General features: G+C 32.3%; 2 protein-coding genes across 7 annotated transcripts; one reads left to right on the plus strand and one right to left on the minus strand.

Annotated features, from left to right (window-relative positions):
• Window positions 1-987: 987 nt before the first annotated feature.
• Window positions 988-9,164, plus strand: LOC141696721 (uncharacterized). 5 transcript variants are annotated; one of them, XM_074500839.1, is made up of 9 exons: window positions 988-1,140; window positions 2,655-2,862; window positions 3,706-5,748; window positions 6,120-6,273; window positions 6,792-7,511; window positions 7,591-7,946; window positions 8,348-8,440; window positions 8,530-8,664; window positions 8,874-9,164. In XM_074500839.1, exons 3-9 carry the CDS (start codon window positions 5,674-5,676, stop codon window positions 9,000-9,002), a joined length of 1,662 nt encoding a protein of 553 aa, XP_074356940.1. In that variant the 5' UTR covers window positions 988-1,140; window positions 2,655-2,862; window positions 3,706-5,673; the 3' UTR covers window positions 9,003-9,164. The 5 variants fall into 5 exon arrangements, with proteins under 5 accessions (XP_074356940.1, XP_074356939.1, XP_074356941.1 ...); XM_074500838.1 differs by having other exon boundaries at window positions 2,655-2,843; XM_074500840.1 differs by having other exon boundaries at window positions 2,655-2,843; window positions 3,706-4,343.
• Window positions 9,165-9,984: 820 nt separating this feature from the next.
• Window positions 9,985-15,674, minus strand: LOC141697424 (tetraspanin-6). Of its 2 annotated transcripts, XM_074501808.1 has the most exons (5): window positions 15,154-15,674; window positions 13,456-14,312; window positions 11,047-11,248; window positions 10,378-10,691; window positions 9,985-10,242 (listed from the first exon to the last, which is right to left on the minus strand). In XM_074501808.1, the coding sequence occupies exons 2-5, from the start codon at window positions 13,482-13,484 to the stop codon at window positions 10,203-10,205; spliced, it is 585 nt and encodes a 194-aa protein (XP_074357909.1). In that variant the 5' UTR covers window positions 13,485-14,312; window positions 15,154-15,674; the 3' UTR covers window positions 9,985-10,202. The 2 variants fall into 2 exon arrangements, with proteins under 2 accessions (XP_074357909.1, XP_074357908.1); XM_074501807.1 differs by lacking the exons at window positions 13,456-14,312; window positions 15,154-15,674 and having other exon boundaries at window positions 11,047-11,705.
• Window positions 15,675-20,299: the final 4,625 nt, after the last annotated feature.

A 20,299-nucleotide genomic window follows, 5' to 3' on the forward strand; every position in this document is an offset into this window, starting at 1 on the left:
CTTAAGTGCTGAAGGACAATCAGATAAGGACAGTAGCTGATTAAAGGAAAAAAGATCGAGATAAACATAAGAAGAGATATGCATGAAGAAGGAATTCCGTGAAGAATGGAATACTTGGAATAGAAGATATCTAATTGATATATTTTAGGAAGCAGAATTATATTTCATATCAAATAGCGATTATCTTGTAACTGTGTAGTATATAAACACAGGTATAGGGTTTACACTATATGTGTTATCATTATCGAAGTTATTATCCTATACAACCCTAGCAGCTCTCGTGATATTTGTTCATCACTGAGAGGTAACAGTTCCATATTGTAACAGAGTTTATTGTTTCAATAAAGTTTGTTTTCTGTTACTTAAGTTCTTTAAGTTCGATTTGAGTGTACTATACACTGTATTCACCCCCTCTACAGTGTGTGTGTGACCTAACAACACATATTTTAAATTTAAAATATTATTTAATTTAAAATAAAGTCATGACAATATTTATTTATTTCTAGTTCATAAGATTTAATTTATTAAAAAATATTAAAATATTATTTAATTGGTTAAATTATATTTTTTTAATCAAATACTTTTTCCTAGTAAATTTTTATTTGTAAATTGTGTAAAAACTTAGTTTCAATGTACAATGTATACTTATACATAATATTAAAATCAAAACTAAGATCTCGATTATATTTAAAATAAAACTGATTAATTTCAGCAATGAACCAAACACATAATATCAATAATCTATATCAGTTTAACTGGATTTCTGATTTCAAACTCATACCGACTTCTGAACCAAACGACCCCTTATTGTTCTTTTCTTTATATAAGGATCACCAAGCAAATGCTTGATAAAAAAAAAAATATTTTTTTATAAATTTAACTTATAATTTTATAAATAAAACTTGTAATCAATTTAGCTATTCAAAGTCATTTACATGTACCGTAACTTGCGATCCATGCCAGAATAGTATTATACGTACACACAATCTATACGCCTGTACAAAAAGGAATATAAAAAGGAAGGAAAGGTAGTTGAAATTGGGTCCTCGATCATTTTAATACATTTTTCGTCCCCCTTTCTTCTCCGGTGGACGATCATTTTGACTCGCCGGCGTCAACGATTTTCTTCAACCTCCATCGGTATTCTCTCTCTCTCTCCCTCCCCCTCTCCCTCTCCCTCTCTACATATCATATCAAATCTATTTTATTATATACATATATTGTGACTCGATTGTATTGTTTAAACGTGATATTGCATGATGATTTTGATTTTTCGTGTTCAAAAACCTTTGTAATGTTTTGAAGATCTTTTTTTTCGATTAAATATGATCAATCATGATTTGATTTTGAGGTTGATGAACTATATCTTTATTATCGACGATTTTATAAGTCTGTCTGAGTGTAATTATCGTTGCTGTTGTTGTTCAGTTAATCTGTCAATTTAGTTTTTATTGTTACTAGTATATAACCCCGCACGGTTGTTTTTATCTTATATATTATAAAATATAATTTTTAATATATTATTGTTATGATTCGAACTTTATACCCCAGTATAATAATTTTACAATGCACCACGGTAATTTTTATAATTATATATTGTAAATTATAATTTTAATATATTGCTGATAGGATTCAAACATTATACTTTTTCTATAATAATTTTTAAAATTATATCTAACGGTTCTCATCAATTTGATCAGACGGCACTGGATTGAGTGATCAACGACCAACAACCAAAATTTTAATGTTTCATCTTTAATATAATAGTATAGATTAAGTGTCATAATATAAGTGTCCTATTTTAAATATAATTGAATTGATAGGCGAGTAATTTTGGGTGTTTTATTTTAAATATAATATTAAGTGTCCTATTTTAAATATAATAGAACGACCAACAACCAATAACCAAACTTTTAATATTTCGTCTTTAATATAATAATATAGATGGATTGAATTTATTTGTTGATCACGTGTTTTTGTTAAAAGGAATTAGAAGTTAAGATTCTCGATGATGATATAAAGCTAAGTCTGAATTTTGTTGTTCGGTTAATCTGTCAAATTTTGTCCATTTGTAAATAGTTTTGATCATCCTAACAAGAGCCTTTTAATTTTTTCGTAAATTTGGAGGGATGCTTCTATAATTAATTTAATGTTTTTAATATATTTTAGAATTTGAAGGTTGCCTTGGCAGTCAAGAAAACATTTGTAGTGCGTAATTATTTATCACTGGCATTTTGGCATAGAGTTTGTGATCTTTACTTATTTACGTGTTTATTTTCTATAATTGATTTTGCCACAGAGTTAATAATGGGACTAGGTTCAAGTATATATGTCATCATTTGTTGGTCACCTGGGTCCCAATACAGCAACTAGGTAACTGGTGTAAGAAAGGCCTTAAGGGCCACTTAACTACCTGATTGTATTATTTTGTTAGGTTAAATGGATTTTTGTATTATTCTGGCATGTGTCATGGTCTGAAAACTATATATATAATCTCTTCTTCCTCTAAAACTTCACATTATGTAGGAAAATAAAATATTGTTCATTGGAAAGTGTGATTTTCTTTGTAGTATGCACTTTAGTTGATTAATCTATATATTTTCATATATTATACACTGATTATTTAACTATTTAATTTTTGTTAAAAATTGCAGGCCTTGGACTAGATGGATGTTGGGAAATCTTATAAGTCATTCACATTTTATTGAAGTCGGCATTCTTATTTCGATTAATATGTGCCGCGTAAGCTATTATGCTTAGGTGGTGAAACGAAACTGCTAAGTTATTTGGAATAAGTAACCATTTTGGTACAAGAAGGTGAACGCGTCATACAATAAAAAGTGGTATGGTGGGGTATACTTGGTAATCTGCAAAACATTTGATATGTGTTATATGTGTTTAATTATTCTTGTAATTAGTACAAATTAGATTCTCTGATTAAGATTAGAAAATTTTCTACAGCTTTGAAATTTAGTGTTCTAGTTAGTTGATAATATATTCTCGTATATTTCACCTGGCAATAGGGAAGACGGGTCAGCGAGTTGTTTTAACAGCGGAAAGGACATCAAAAATAGTCTGTTCCATGTGAACCTGATACATTCCTTCTTAGAGACAAACCTAGAAAATTAAATGGGTGTTTACCTTGTAGAAAATTCTTCTTACCCTTTTTAAAATGGTGTTTCGTAGTTATTCGTTTTCTTTTAATTTTATCAGAAGTTTATAGTTAATCAGGAATTTGTTAAATAGAAGAACTGATTAGTCCAGGAAACATATTCCTTGGTGTTGCAAAAGTAAATGTAGGGAACACATTGATGTTAGTATCTTCTTTGTTAGGTACATTTTGGGAAAACAAAAACTTGGAGTTACTAATCTACTTTTTTGATCTCCAACTTTTGGAAAATCTGGACATTCTCAATCAGCTGTTGTGCATTGTCACATCTAGTTTAGTATTCTATTCTTTAGCTTTTTTATAGTAATGTTTATCGAGTACCAAATTATTTTGCTTCAAACAATATAACATCTCTTCATGGCTTTCGTCCCACACTCTTCATTAATATAGTAATTAAATTAGTGACAGTCATTCAAGCGGTGAATTTAGTTTTATAATCTGAAGGGATATCTAGTCTTTAGCAATCTGTAGGAGACTCTGGTGGGATTCTATTTGGTCAGTTTCCTATGTTAATCTTAAAAAATATTGCATTGCAGGCACTTATAATCTACATGAGCTATGGAAGGAGGAGTTTTGCTTTTGAACAAATTTCTATAAGTCTATCATGATTCAAATACATATGAACAGCTGTAATTCTGTAAAATTGTCAATGTTTATCCTGGGAAAGCATAACGAATTTATCTCATACCCAATTTCATTAGTGATTTAGGCTGATATATATCTTATTCCATTGGACTTCATACTGATGATATTCCAATTTTCTCTTAAACGGGGGATCTTTTATGTGAATCGTCATGTTCTATAGATTCTGATGATGGATTTGTCATGTCAATATCGTAATCCAGTTAAGGTGCGAAAAACCGGGGATTCTCCATTTTGATATGCAGTAATTAATTACCACCACAAGGCCATGGAATGTTTTAGTACTCTGTCGACGGTAATGCTTATTGCCACTCACTTAAGCAGATGCATAGTCTTCTCTCATATAGTATTAGTCATTGGACTCTGTCCAGAGTTCAAGTGGTCTGGTCTGTGTGATCGTGGAAGTTGATATCGGGCTCTCTTTTATCTGTATAAGCTTCTAATAAGCTTTGTTGCCACACATAATATGGAATTGGAAGCAGTCAAGTTTTAGTGCTTTAAAAATATCTATGGCCGCAGCAGCAATTTTACAGTAAGCATTGGAGATCTTCCCTATATCTTAAGTTCTAATTGTTAGGAGCAGTGACGGGAGATTTATTTCATGTAGCTCTCTGATGATAGTGAATCCTATGAGAAGGTGCCAAAATGCAGAGGTGAAATAGTGTAACCAGAATTGAGTTATAGATTGCTGAAGCACAGTGGGTACCATGAGTAAAAAACTATATTCGGGTATGTTATAAAACAAGGAAGCTTAATAAGTAGAAGGTGTCTACATGGAGGACCAAGGAATAGGTGCACAAACGTGTTAGGAGCAATGAATGGGCCAAGGATTATTTGTTACTATTCTGTTTGTATAGAAATTTTGTGGATCCAGCAGCTCGTCTCCTCTACTGGTTCTTCCATTGTGCTGCAAAGCATTGTGTGTATTAAGGCTCTAATGGCATGTAAACTGACTTTGTTTTCTCTTGACTTAGGTTAGAAGTCCTGTCAAGGAGTGTATAGAAATATTTCAGGACAGTTATCCTTGAATATTTGATTCTGTTCAATGGGAGACTGTATAGATGTGAGACTTGATTCTGAAAGGCAGACAGAATTAAAGTGCTGTATACTACTACATATTGTATATAGGGCACTGCAGAAATCTTGAATGTGTAGCAGGAATGACTTATATTTGTAGTCTCCAGTTAGCCCTGGATCTACATTTTGGGATCATAGTCATCAAGAATAGATTGACCACTGATGTATACAGGCCATTCAATCTAAACCTTGTTGGAGAAAGAAAATAATTCTTTTAATACTTATGTCTGCTCGTAGTAAAGTAATAGTATGGATTTATTGTTGCATCATAACACATCCTTGTAATGCATACAGTCATTGTAATGTCTTTATCTTTTACTATGTTTTAAATCTTCTTGCACGTTGGTCTCTCTATTTTATGTTGGTTTTCTGATCTCAACTTTGATCAGTGTAAGTCGATCTTTTTAAAAACTCTTTAGTTCTCTCTCACTCATCAACAATTAATTAGTACCCTTAAATATCATATCTCTTCATTCCATAATTTTCAAGTGTTAGCATTTGGAACGTGTCAAGTTTGTGTTTTCATCAGCTAGTCCTTGAATAAGGCGTAGTCTCTCTTTTGAACTGCTTATCCTGTAGTGAAGTATTTTAGAAACTAGTTTGAATTGTTATTATTCTTTCAGGAATTATTTTGTTTTTAAAATCCACCATTTTTGACCATAATGGTAGAGTATGTAGTTAGTATTGGGGCATATTGTAGTGAATGTGGTCGGCATGTAGCTAACAACAAAAGTTTGTTTTTGGACTGAAGTTGATCGGAAAATTTGAGGTATCCGCACTCATTTATGATGACTTCCAATTTATATTTTTCCCCGGAAAATTATGTAGTCCTTGACTCCTTTAAGGATTATACAGATCAGGTAAATTGCCATTTTGGAGATTCGGAAATTGTTTAGCAAATCTTAAGCTATTAGTTTTTTCTTCAGGTTCTGTACATGTTTAGGGTGTTTTAGGATAGTTTACGTCTTTAAACTATTTTGTAAGTTATGAAAATTAGGAATATTGATTGAGATATGTTTTATCACTTCAGCGGTCAAGTTCTGAATTATGTCATTATTGTCCGGTGGGGAATTTCTTGGTGCAATGTTCCTGATTTATTAGTTGGATTATATATGTATTGGAAGTGTAAACTTGGAGGCCCCAATTTTTAGAAATGCTGTGCTGTTTTTTAATTAGAATTTTTACTTCTTTGGACTGCTGAAAATCTGGTAAACTACTCTTTTATCTGCAGGTTGGACCTAGTATATTGACCGACTACTGCAATCTATATTTGTTTTTATTCGAACAGATGGGGCATAGACAATTTCCCAACTCATTCAATATGTTTGGAGACGATCGAAGTCAGAATCAAAGTCATCAGTTAGGGCTTCCTTACCATCCAATCGGTAATGAAATATGTTCCCTTTACCTTATTGTTAAGAAAATCAAAATTGCAGATAAAAGAAAGTAAGAATAGGGCTTGATTCTCTAAAGTACTTACTCATGTAACTTAGGTGAGATGCAAAGGATGTTAATGTGAATGTATGAGGGGCACTTTTGTAATTGCAGAATTTATTTAAAAAATTACAGCTCTGCCACTAAAATACACTATGTACTCACGTAACTTGGGAGCATATTTCTTAAGTAAGAATGGGCATAGTGTTGTGGTATCTCCCTTATATACCAAATGCAGTACTTTCCTATGGAGAAGACTGAACTGCAAAAAGTTGGTTGAATAAATCTTCTTTCGATAATTGTACTGTTATTTAGACCTTTATTAGTTGTTTGTAAGTATATGACACATTATATCATGCATTTTAGTCATTGAAAAGATCAACTCAGACACTTATAGTGTTTAATATAATTGGTCATCAATTGAGGTGTGGATCTCATTCAGTTCACTAATGTGAAATCCTTTTATCAGGAGGGCCTGTTACCTCAGAAAGTGGCTCATTTGTCTTGCCACTAAATAATATGCCAAGTGGTGGAGTACATTGTGATCAGCAGTGGAACTTGAGAGGCAGGGAAAATAATCAGTATGCTTCCTCGAGTCTTAACAGGGAAATACAATATTTCCCACCAGCATCTCAGTTGCAGTCTTATTATCCTTTTCCACACTCCGCAAGTGCCGCAAATTTATGCTTGCAGCCAAATAACGAAATCAGCCACATGCACCCAAGTTGCTACAACAGACATCTCGTTGAGGGTGGTATGCGAGACCCTATGGTAGGAAATGAAATGGGGCCACATAAAAGGAAAAGCTCAGCAGGCCCAGCCTACACCGGTAACTTTGAAGTAGGTAGTTCAAGTAGATCATTTGAAGCAGGGAGCTCTTCCAGCTCTTATCAGATGCCACAACAAAATCCAATTGCAAATCACCAAGGCTTATCTTTGGGGCCTACCAACATACCAGAACACAGAGGTGATGGCCTAGCAATTGGTCGTGAAACCTCAGTAAGGAATGTGAGAAGCAGATCTACATTCGATGCTGAACATGCACATCTTCCTAGCTATCCGTCTCAGCTTTACAATTCAACAACCTTTCCAAGAAATCCTTCTGTCCAGGTGAAAAATAATGATTCAACTGGTCAGTGGGCTCATGGACCTTGTTCTGCTCTTGGAAGACCCTCAATAACTCCACCCGGTGATAATTTTTATAGTTAATGTTGATATTTTTGTCATTATTATACCATATTTACCACTTTTTTGTTACAAACATGCAGCTCTTAGTGGCATCCATGGAATGAATCAGTTTACAATTGATGGGAGTACTGTGAATACTGTCGTTGGCAATCCTTACAATGTTTCAAGTGGATATCCTGTTTCTTCTTCACACAATTCTAGTGGTACCTCTACTCAGGTTTCCAGGGAAAGCCACAGTACTCATTTTCGAAGGGCTAGACCTGTTACGTCAGAGAGTCTGCGTTCACAGCGGCCAAGTTCAAATTCTAGATACTCAAGACCATTCTTGACAAGAGGATGGCACAACAATTACAGAAGTGGAAGGTCGAGAACAGTTACTCCGAGGCTTCAATCAACTTCGACTGTGGAGGATGCCCGAAATAGAATGGGTACTCAGGTGTGTAGTTTTATGGTTTAACATTTTTTTGTGTTAAAATAAAATATTTAAGAGGTTTCAGTTTTTCTTTCAGTAGTTTACTTTTAAAATTCCAACATCAGTACTATGTTATTAAATAGTTTGAGGATGAATTTTGTAATTTGGATTTGTTATCAGTTAAAACATATCTTGTTACTTTGTACTGACTAGGTTGGATTGTCCTAAATAGAAATGATATGGATTGTTGACATGACAGAGGACAACGAAAATCAGTCACTCACCACTAAGTATTTAGAATTCGAAATAGCACCTTAAATCCATTGAAATTGAATGGCAGAATAAAGTTGTTAAATGATTTTTGAAGCCGCAATTAATCTTAAATTTTAGTCAGCTAATTATAAAAAGTTTATTCAATCTGGCAGCTTTTGGACCATGCATCAACTTACAGTGGTTCAAGAGGTTCGTTTGATCGGTATAGAGACATGAGGCTTGACATTGACAACATGACGTATGAGGTTGGTGCCGATTGTTAATTCTTGTTCGTTTGTGTCACTTTCTTGCTTTCTTGTCCTGTATTGAGATATTTATAACTTGTTCTGGGCAGGAACTTCTTGCTCTTGGGGATAGGATTGGAAATGTCAACACTGGTTTGTCTGAAGATATTGTCTTTAAGCGTTTAACGGAAAGAGTTTACTGTTCTGGAGATCAGAACCATGACGAACAGTGTACTATCTGCCTTGTAAGAATCATATGCACATGCTTTGATCTACCAGTACATCATATAGATATAATACTGGCCTCTTGTAATTGCATGTCTTGTTAGCACTGTCAGAACATTAGCTCCTCGGTTAAGTTGATCCAACATATAGTGAATTAGTTCATTTCGACATAAACTGACATCTATAATCTCTCAAGTGAATTTGCATAATTGATTTACTCAATTTACAGGATGAGTACAGGAATAATGTAGATACTATTGGGACATTGAAGAGCTGTGGACATGAATACCATGTAGATTGCATTAAGAAATGGCTAGGGCTGAAGAAGTTCTGCCCCATCTGCAAAGTTGCTGCGTGACATAATTTAATTATTTAAAAGCTCCGGTTAATATATGTTTTCTAATTAACCCTCCAACTCCCTCAATTCAATTTGTACATATAAAATGTGGGCTAAGTTGGGGACGTTATCTGTAAATAAATCTCAGTTCTATTATATGTCATTTCATTTTTTTCATGTTTATATGAAACTACTGGGACATTTTTGCTGAAACTGTATAAATTTGTGTCTAACAATGAGCTGCCTGCAATATGCAAAAAAATTCCACCTACACTTGCTATCAGAACTCAGAAGTCACAGCAACGCTAAAACAGCCAATTATATATTATTAAAATTAAATTTCAGCAATTGTAAATTGTTAAGGGTTTTGGAGAGTGGATAGCATATTTGGAGTTATAAATTTATAGGTGCAGGGCTGTGTTGATACCTGAATTTTGAGGGATGGCTCTAAAAATAATGTTAAATCAATGAAAACTTGTTAAATTTGTATGAAAAATCCATACCTAATTCAATAAAATTTATTCAAACAAACATTTTACTAACACTATCTCGGACGACTCTGTAAATAATGTAAATAATGAATTGTTCAATAAAAACTTACTAAATTTGTATGAAAAACCGTTTGTGTAATTCAATAAAAAATTGAGGGATGACTCCACAAGTAATGGTTAATTCAATAAAAACTTGTTAAATTGTATGAAAATTTGTCTGCCTAATTCTGTAAAAAAGTGCCTAATTCAGTAAAAAAATTCTAAATCTGTATAAATAAAAAAAACTAACTAATTCAATGAAAACTTGCTAAATCTGTATGAAAAGATGCATGCCTAATTCAATCAGAACTTAACAAAGATTTTTGTACCAGCTTTGCTAGCAACTTCTTACGTTCAATTTGTTACTTTCTGATGACTGATGGAGATGATATTTCATATTTAGAAAACAAAAAAATATCACAATCGAGAGACCAACTAACATTCTTTGTATATATGTACGTGTAAAGCCATAGTAAAGTAAAAGAGAAGCCGGTTTGGCCCTTCAAATTAAAGGTAAATGTTTCTTTACACAAAAAAAAAAGCAACTACAAACAAAGAGGAAAAAAAAGATGAGTTGAAATTTATGTCCATACAATATGTCATATGATAAACTATTGAAAAGATGTTCCCTCCTTGCAACAAATCAAACCTATAGGATAAGAATTTTGATGAACAAAGAACATATTTTCTTCTAGTAAAGCTGGCGTCTTCTGTCATGCCACCATCTCCACCTGCAAAACAAAGCAGCAAAGTATAATCATCTTTTGCATTCTTGTGGTTCTGAAGGCTTAAAGTTAAAACCTCAGTATCTTGATTAATAGAGTGATATGAGAACTTGACACGGTTTTAGTTGTGGCATGACTTACCAGTGAAAATCCCATCTGGGATGGACTTTAGACATCCGATTTTCGCCATACGGGTAATCGCTTTCAGCCCTCTTGGTGTTCTGGAATGCGCAACATCCAATTGAATAGATGCCAATTAGGAGGACAATCATGACGATATTGAGGACAGAGAGCTTGTGCCAGTCTAATTTTACACTCTCCAGAACTCCGGCTTTGCATGAATCACAGTCGTAGCATAACAAATTTTGTGCATTATTCCAGTGGTAACAGTCTGCATCCTGAGCCAACATTGTCCCTGCATAACTGCATGTAGTTGGTGGCTTGCAACAACCGGACTGCACAAGGAAACCAAAAAGTGTTTTCAACTAACAAAATTCTCAACATTAATCACAGACATAATAATGATAAACCATGGAGAATTTCATAGAAAGTTCATGTCAGATGTCACATAATATCGAGTTGTATAAAACGAATCTTAAATTTTGAGATGAGGAGATGTATCATTTATAGTGAAGAAATTAGCATAAAAGAAGCTAGTTTAAAGTCATTACATATCGACTAAAAAACCATCTTTTGTTTCATAATACAGTAGGAGAATATAAATAAATTTTACTTGAGCACTTATGAGGTATCATTAATTGATTTCAACCAATATTTTCCTATAGTTAATTGCATGGATGAAATGATCACCTGAATAGGAGACATTTCTCTGGTAAGATAGTCGAGAGGAGTCCAGTAAGCAATTTGTGCACATGTTTTCGAACCCAAAAGGCAACTTTTGATGGTCATCCAATACTGAGGATCCTTGATTCTTTTCTTAAACCATGGAGAGTAATCTTCAAGATGATACTCCTTATAAGCCCTACCAGGAACTGCCACTCCTCCACCGCGGCTGGTGACCACAAAACCAAAAAGAGTTATGCCTAACAAAGTCCCTATAAGGAACAACATGACAACTAAATACACCCAAAGTGCCCATGCAACATTAAAGCAGGCTCCGATGAATCCAGCAAGAGAAATAATAAGAATTACAAAGCCAATCACTAGAAGCGGTGTTTGAAGAAAACTTTCACATGTTGTTTTGCTCCTAGCCATCCATAAACCTCCTCCGATGATTGGTATTGATGCTAACAGAGTGAAGAGGTTCAAGAACCCTATCACTGTATTACTAAACCTATACATGCTTCTGTCTTTTTTTGTGTGCTAGTGTGTGTGTGTGAATTGGGAGAGATTTATATTGGTTCTGTAATATTTTCTTCAGCTTTATCCATAATGGTGAGATGAAATGGTGGTATTGTTGTTGTTTATTGTACTAAGTATTCTAAAAGATTGAAGAATGAATTCTATATTTCACTCACCTTTTATTGCTTTTCCTTAGAATAGGGCATCAAAGAACTTTTATTTTGCAGGGAGTGAAAATGACACTAGTGTACTTCTTAGCTATTAAGGAACTTCATTTCAAATTCTATTCACATTACCCCTCTGGATGTAACAGTTAACTCAGAGACATATTTGTGGCACTGGCCACACCATGCATTTTACTTTTCAGTGGAAAAGTAAAGAGAGATTTTGTTATCTGTATATCCATGCTTGATCTAGAAGGACAATCAAAATATATTTCAAAATCATGTATGATAATAGAGCATCTTCATATAAAAATGCAAGGCATCTATGAAGACCTGCAAGCAAAGAATATGCATGTAATAGGGCAGTTTGGTAAAAGCATCAAACTAATGGTGCAACTTTTTCTGGGATTGGAGCCCATTGTGCTTTTTTTCTTAAGCATGATCAAAGCAAGAGTTAGGATTATCTTTGAGTGGTGCTGAAAAATGGAATACTTTGATCTTTATTAATTTCTTTATCTTTATCTCTTTGCTTCTATAGTTCTTTATTCCTTTAATATATTTATTCCCTTTACAGTGGCCACTAGTCTGCTGGTTTATAGTTTGACCACCCTCTGTTTGATGACCCATATAGCTATAGAATTGAACTATACACAATGCATAATGTCAAATATCTACATGTATGTGTGTACAACAACATATACAAATGGGTGCAAAAAATTAGAAGATACCTCAACCGTGACTTGTGAGAATGTCCTATGTGAATGTGATCATTCTTTTACAAAGAAAGTAATCACTTAAAAGAAAAATAAAGAAATTTGTAACTTTAATCATAGTTATGAATGCTCTCATATATAGATGTTTATTTCAGGCGAGGTTAGGATTCCATTATACATTTCTAAGATTTTTTTCTCTGTAACTTGCATTGTTTTATGTAGATTAAGTTGTTCCTGGAACTTGATAAGGAAATGAGTAGGTAAGCATGATACTCAGAGATAGAAGTCCTGGATACAAATACAAATCTCATTGGAGTGGTACTGTATTTGGAATGTTGAGTCACCTTTAACAAATGTTTGTTTTTGTAGCGAGGAGAACGATTTCAGTCTCAATTTGTGCATCAGTAACATGAAGAGACATGAAAGATCAGTGTAAAATAGTGTAAAAGAAACAACAGTTAAGTAACATGAAGAGGCATCACTAACCTCAACAGACTTTACCATAAAGGAAACAACAGTTAAGCATAAATGTTTTTGGAGCTTTGTGTGCAACCCATGTATGGGCAAATTTTTCTGGATAGGCTTTCGATAGAGTAATGATTAGATAATTTTTTTTTCTTATGATCAACTTCTAATAGTCAAATTACATACACATATATCAATCATTTAAACATCCCAGAAGAAGTAAAAGCTTTCTCTAACATGAAGCAACGGTTTAACATAGTGTGTTGGAGAAAACAAACCCTTCCAAATTGTTGCCATCTTGAAGAAGATAATTAAGTGTCAAAGAATTTAGAGTTGCTTGTCAATACAGCTTTTAGAAATAGGAAGTGGTGTAGCAGAATCAGAATGAAAGCCCTATATCAAATTTAGTTGACATGAAATCGTATTAATCATCCACAAGAAAATGTTATCCATCATATTATAAGAGTATTGATATGCAAACACGAAGATATAATTAAGAGGAAAGAACCAATAAATTGTAGAGTCTATGAAATTTCAAGAATATATTTAGGAATGGGTGAAGGAAGTGAACTAACCATGAAAGACATCCTTGTAGAAATTGCATTTACAAAGAGGGCATCCAATACAGTCCGAGCGCTACTGAAGATCAAGAACCTCAAACATTAGTGGTGCCTTCTTGGAACATAATCCACGTAGGTGGCTGAGAGGGCAAAAATCTTGTTGCTGATGTTATCAACAAAAAGTGAAAGGATTGACGACTTGCCAGACTTCATTGCTGGTGGTAGGGGAACGAGGATCATCATGCGGCACACGGTAATACTTGTCACTTGACATTGATGGCACACTTGAAGACGTCTGGAAGGTGTACATGCCAGTGAGTGGGATCTGAAAATGTCTCTGCCACCGCCCAACAATCAAGTAGAGTTTGGATTCGAGACTGACACAGACCATGCCAAATAAATAACCTTGTCATAAGGTAAAGGCTCAACTGGTAACTGCTCTGATGTACAAACCATATCTTCAAAGTCAGCACTACCAGTCATGAGAGATCGACAATGATAGTTCAATATGCTTGTATCCATATGATCAGATCTAGTTTGTGCAGCCTAGATGCCTCCTCATACCTCGAGTGACCATTCCCTAGCGCATGCACAGAGATGGCTATTTTTTTTCTGTCCCTCCTTCAGTCTCTTTACCTATTGTCCTGTTCAATACTTCATCTCCATCAAAATGCTCATCCTTGTACTCCAATATCTTCAATTTTCTTCCATAACTGACCATTCTAGAATTATGATCCAGTATATTCAATCCCTTCTTGCTGCCTAAATAATCCATCTACTTCATAACAGAATTCTATTATTAGGGACGGTTCTCACTAGTCTCTATCTGTATACAATCTCAAGTTTGTAGACTGGGGAAAATATGACGTGAGCTGTGGCAAGTGTAATGGAAGTGAGTATAACATGAAAGAAATCTCTTATTTTAACATCAATATAAATGCTCAAAAAGCATGGAACAATATAAGCGAAACAGGTAAAAGAAGACATCCTTTTGCATAGCAGGTTTATGGAAAGCATTACTTAAATCTTTTGGACCGTGATGGCTTTTAAAGTTTCAACATACGTTCCACCTCTAGCTTCTAATTACAGTTACCAAACAGTTCCCAACTTCAACCAATTCAACTGTCGAAAATAGCAGTGGCTGTCTAGTGTCTACCGCCGTGATCTCCTAAACTAGTAGGCTAAAATTATGGATATCAAGAATAACAGATTATTGCAGAATTTGGATTTCTACAACAGTCTACCAGTAATGGCATGACTAGATAGAAGGATTAGAATATCTGATGGGAGTATCACTATCACGTTAGCGAATGCTCTTTCCCTTTTAATTGTGGCATGTTGCCCATTATGTATGTCTGCTTCTAATTGTTTTTATAGATTGTGCACTATCATTTAAACCTTTCTAGCTAGCTGTAAGATTTGTAACAAGGTGGAACAGAAAGGACTTGAAACAAAAAGAACAATAACAAATCAACAGAATCATGTACCAAGTCTTTTTCACCTAAATTGACATTGCTTGAAACCCCTTTCTCATTTATGCGAAAGATTTTCAAATGTTGTTTATAGGGTTTAATCTAATACGAAGAAGGCAAACTAGTTCATTTGAGAATAGACTAACTTCTTACAAGTTTCGCAATAAAATAACATAATTAACAAGTTAATTAGATGACATACCTTGCCAAAAACAAAATGGAAAAGGAAGAATGCAAATACCTGGTAACCATGGGCTGAAGTTGCAAGTTCATAGAAGATCAGCACATTCAATCCGAAAACATACGAAAATGGACGTGCAGTAAAGGAATTGGGAAAAATATGACATTTCACATCTTGAACCTCCTTGTTGAGATCTAGGACTGCACATGAGCCTAAAGTGTGCATGCATCTTAAGGTGATTGTAACCTGCTGTTTCACATTTGACAGATTGCCCTTGAATCAGTGTCTCCAAACGTACTAGCCACGATCAGGTCTCCCGTTAATCAGGTTGAAATCCCACGATCCAGACGGTTCTTAAGTAGAAATAAATTTCTTGATTAATATTACTAGCTCGAAACTGAGCCTCAATATTAGGGGCTAAAACACCACATCTTCCATCAAGCAGGGTGAGTCTGAAGCTTGAGGCTGTCATGAACAACATGTGAAAGTATCCCCGGAGGTATTATTACATATCTGTTTGATAGGGTTTGTAACTTCGTGCAGGATGTAAAATGTGAACAAAACAAGATACAAAATCTATTTTGGTCAAATCTTACAGGTCATAACAATGATTGAACGATTACATTAAATCTTGGTTGAAATGAACCAGTAAGAGTTTACACCTTTTTTTCACGGAACAGTTTACACCTTTTACTTGGCATGTACACTGTCTTTTACACGTTTTAATTTTAACCAGCAAAATAAGGGGCGATCGTGTGAAATATTTGTCGCTTAACACCAAATTTATGTATTGTGCTTTATCCGCCACTCCTATTTTGTTATATTTGGGTTGGCAACGTAGGTTTAAAAAAGTGATAAAATAGTGTAATAAAATAGAAAAAAGCGTGTAAAGTAATTGAACCGATTAATGTGAATATAATTATTTTTTAAATTATAAAAAATTATTAACCTTAATTTTTTTAAAAATATATAAAATTGAAAGAAAAATATAAATAAATGGAAGGGATAAGAACCACGGAGGAGTAATTGCTATGCATATCTCAACTACTCATCATTGTAGAATCTTGAAAAAGGACGTTACCCCGATCCCCTTTTTTTTACACATTATATGTTTAAAATTTTAAGCAAAATGATCAAGTTATATGATTATAAAAATCGGTCTATTTTTCAAAAATAGTTGATATAATATTAAAAAATTAGTCAAAAATATTCTACTAATTCGATAAATTATATTAATGAATTTTGATAAATAAAATAAAATATTTTATTTATCCAAAATCAAAAAACTACATCATACAATTGATTCAGACTAATACAAAATTAAAATAAAGATACAATTCGACTCACAAAAATAAAATTATATGTACTTATTATTCGGTCTAAAATAAAATTATCTTATTGATTCAGACTTTAAAAAGTTAAAATTAAACTAAAAATAATTAGTTTGATTTGATCGGTGTATTAGGTATCGGGCTAAAATAAAATAATGTAAATCACTGATCCGAGATAAATCAAATTTATATTAGATTAAGTAAAATTCGTATTCTATTGATGTTAACTAAAAAAATTAAATTTTAATTAAAACATAACTTTTTTTAAATACACATAAAATTATCAATATAACTATATTATTTAATCAGTAATGTTGTATTTTTTAAATATTTGTATAGAGTTATAGTTAATCGATTAACTAATCAACGTGCTAAAATAATATTTTTTTAAGGACTCAACATAATGGAGACATTATATTTTTACCTTCAATAAAATAATAATTTTGTTATAATAATATTCTCCCTACCAATGCTATCACTTTAAAAAATTTAATGTTTTAAATTTTTTTGAATATATACGTCTACTAATATAACTATCATGAAGTCATATAATTTAAAGTTTTAAATGAATAAAATTAAGAATTGATTTTAAAATATTTTCTTAAAAAAATTATATAATTTTAAAAAAAAATGTGCGATCCGTGCATCGCACGGGTTTTAAGTTAGTTTATATAAATACAGAAGTGAGATTTTTGATTATTTGGCTATTACACCAAAAAACAATTTGAATTTCAAGTATAAAATATTTAAGCCATAAATTCATAATTTGGTTAGTAAAGAATTAATAAACGGAAATTTAACAACTTTGTGAACTTAAAAGAAAAAAGGAAAGATGTATGAAAGCGTCATGTACAGTTCGAAATCACGTGAGTTGTTAGGCAAAAGTAGATGAAGTGGGGCCAGCAGATTTCGATAAGTTTGACTTTATCAGCGAAAACTGTGAGCCACGCACGTGCCGGAACAGGGGCTGACACGTACACGAGATAAACTCAAATCCGATGACGTGTTGCTTTTAATTAATTTAGTACACCTCCAACTCCGAGATTGTACATGTACTGTCTACGGGTGAGTATGGGGTGAAATGAGCGGGTTTAGAGCTCGTAATCATTCAAACCTAATTTAGCGGTTTTACATTTTACTTAACTATTACCGTAACCATAACCGTTACTGATATAATCAAACCACCCAAACTATAATGGTTCGGGTTGGGCGGTTTCCGTTTAAACCGTTAAGAAAAATATGTGCATATATTTACTAGGTAAATTTTTTAATAAGTTAATAAATTATCAACTAAACAAATTTATTATGTAATAATTTGGATCTTTTAACTTCAATATGTAATATTCAAGTGCACTTAACATAACTTGAATTCAACTACTTATAAATATTAATAATTTATTTAATATATGTATTCTCAAAATATAAAATTAAAATATTTTAATAGATTCGGGTGGTTTGGATATAACGAGCGGTATAAAAGACAAATCCAAACCAAATCGTTATTTTTCGGGTTTTGAAAAAATGAAATCATAACCGATCTAAACCGTTACAAACCATTAAATTTCGGTTTGGGTGATTTGAAACGATTGATTTGGACGATTATGAAATTTTTTGCTTACCCCGACTAGTGTTGTTACTGCAGTACATGTATTATAGTCGAAGAACGCGGGATTGACCAGTTGATGTTTGGTTTGGCGGGAATTATTAACCTTCCTCGATTTGCGTGAAAATTATTATGGATGTTAAAACTGAATGTAAGCTGGAGCCACTTGATCAACTTTAACTGTTTTTTTTATGGTTATCGATACGATTATGTCCCCGCCCGCCACTTTCATTTATCCTTAAATTAATAATTTCCTTAAAATAATAAGTAATTTTTTCCGGTCTCAACATAATTAATACACTATATTTTTATTCCTGATAAAGTAATAAATTCATTAAAATAATATTTTTTTCTCGGTACCAACCTTATTACTTTTAAAGGACATCTTAATTTTTTTTAATTATAAATTTTATTAAATCTGTAAAAGGATTCAAAATTTAGCTTAAAATGACAAAATTAATTTCATTTAATTTTACTCATGGTTTATTTAAATTAACTTTTTTCTTATTTAATTTTGTATTTTTTATCATTGGATTTTTAAGATGTAAGTTGTGAGAATATTTTTAATATACGTCGTATATTAAAATAATAATTAATGAGCACGATAATAAAATTCGAGTAATCTGGTTTCGGTTTCGGATTTTAGTTTGGTTCTCACTTATCGCTCACCCGAAATTCATTCACAAAATATATAAGACTGATTATTAAAAAAGGTAATAGATTTTATTCAGAAAAGAAAGATAATAGATAATGAAATATGCGTATCTATGATTGTCTTATCTTAATGGTGATTTTTAAAACATGGATATTTTTATTTCCAATTTTTCTCATACTCAAACAAGCATTTTTAATTTCTCCTGAATATACGGTTCATTTAGGATTTTTGATAAGTTAAGATCCAAAATATTCTCCTGACAAAAAAAAATTAATGATCCAAAATATTATGGAAAAGATCTAGCAATAAGTTAATATCACTACTCAATCTTTTTGCATTTTAGCCTTTTAAGAATATAGACAAAGGATTTATTAAATTTTAGAAAGTTCTAGAATTTAGAATAATATCCATTTTTCTGATTAGTTTTACCATGATTATATTCTACTACTTCAAAAGGCATTTAATTCAATATATTAAATATGTACTTATTTTTAATAAAATTTTCAAGGAGGGTAAACATTGATTAGCTAGATATTCTCTCTCCAAAAGAATTACTTAAGATTCTTTTTTATACAAAGGGAATTTTATATTAAAAAAGAAGAGGTATCAATTTAACACGGACGCCCCAAATTGAGGGTATAATAGTCAAATGAGAAGAAAACCCTAGAAACACGTCAGTTCCAGTTATACAGTAATCACCACACCATAACTAGAAAATTGAATAAGAAAAAGAATACCTGAAGTAATTAATGTAGAAATCTACGGCATGCTATAAAAGTCAAAAAGCAATGTAATTATAAAAATTGAAGTCTTATCTCCCCACTAAAGCTATAAAGCATATGGTAATAAATCCTAGTATAAAATATAAAACATCTCCGAACATCAATTCATATAATATTTTCATTTTATATTTTTTAAAAATATATTAGATAGCTAATTGGTCGATAATTTATACTCTGTTTTCTCGAGATTTGAGTTCATCCCTGCTCATTCTGAAAATTTATGAGAACAAATACTAATTTATAAAGTTATAAATCATACTTTTCAGAAAAAAAAAACATACTTCGTTCATCCATTTTTTCCCCATCAATACAAATTCACGCTTTATTCAATAAAGAAAAATAAATTAATAATTACCATAATATAGAATATGATAATAATATTTATTTAAATTTTTCCTTTTATTCATCTTTTAATCATCATACTCCCTCCGTCCCAATATACATGTCCCTTTTGGAAAAAAAAATTGTCCCAAATTACTTGTACATCTCTTGTTTCAATACAAATTTTAGGGTAATTTTCCAAAACTATCCGGTATTTATTATTCCCAAAATTTTACTTTTTAAAATTTAGCCTAATTCACAATTTTTTATGCATTAAATAAGGGTATTTGGTGGAAAACCTTATCCAGCTAACATTTTCCTTAAGCACTAACTCCCATGAATTTGGTACATTTTGATTGGTGCTCTAATCATAAATATTGATGGACCCCAGCATTTATAACAATTCCACCAATAAAAATGCACAAAACTTATAAAATTTTGAATTTTATGATTAGAAGTTTACTATTTTCTACTTGAGAAATGCTAGAGTACACAAACCCGTCTTTATATACTG

This window comes from Apium graveolens, chromosome 11 (assembly GCF_009905375.1).
Source record: "Apium graveolens cultivar Ventura chromosome 11, ASM990537v1, whole genome shotgun sequence".
Taxonomy (NCBI): domain Eukaryota; kingdom Viridiplantae; phylum Streptophyta; class Magnoliopsida; order Apiales; family Apiaceae; genus Apium; species Apium graveolens.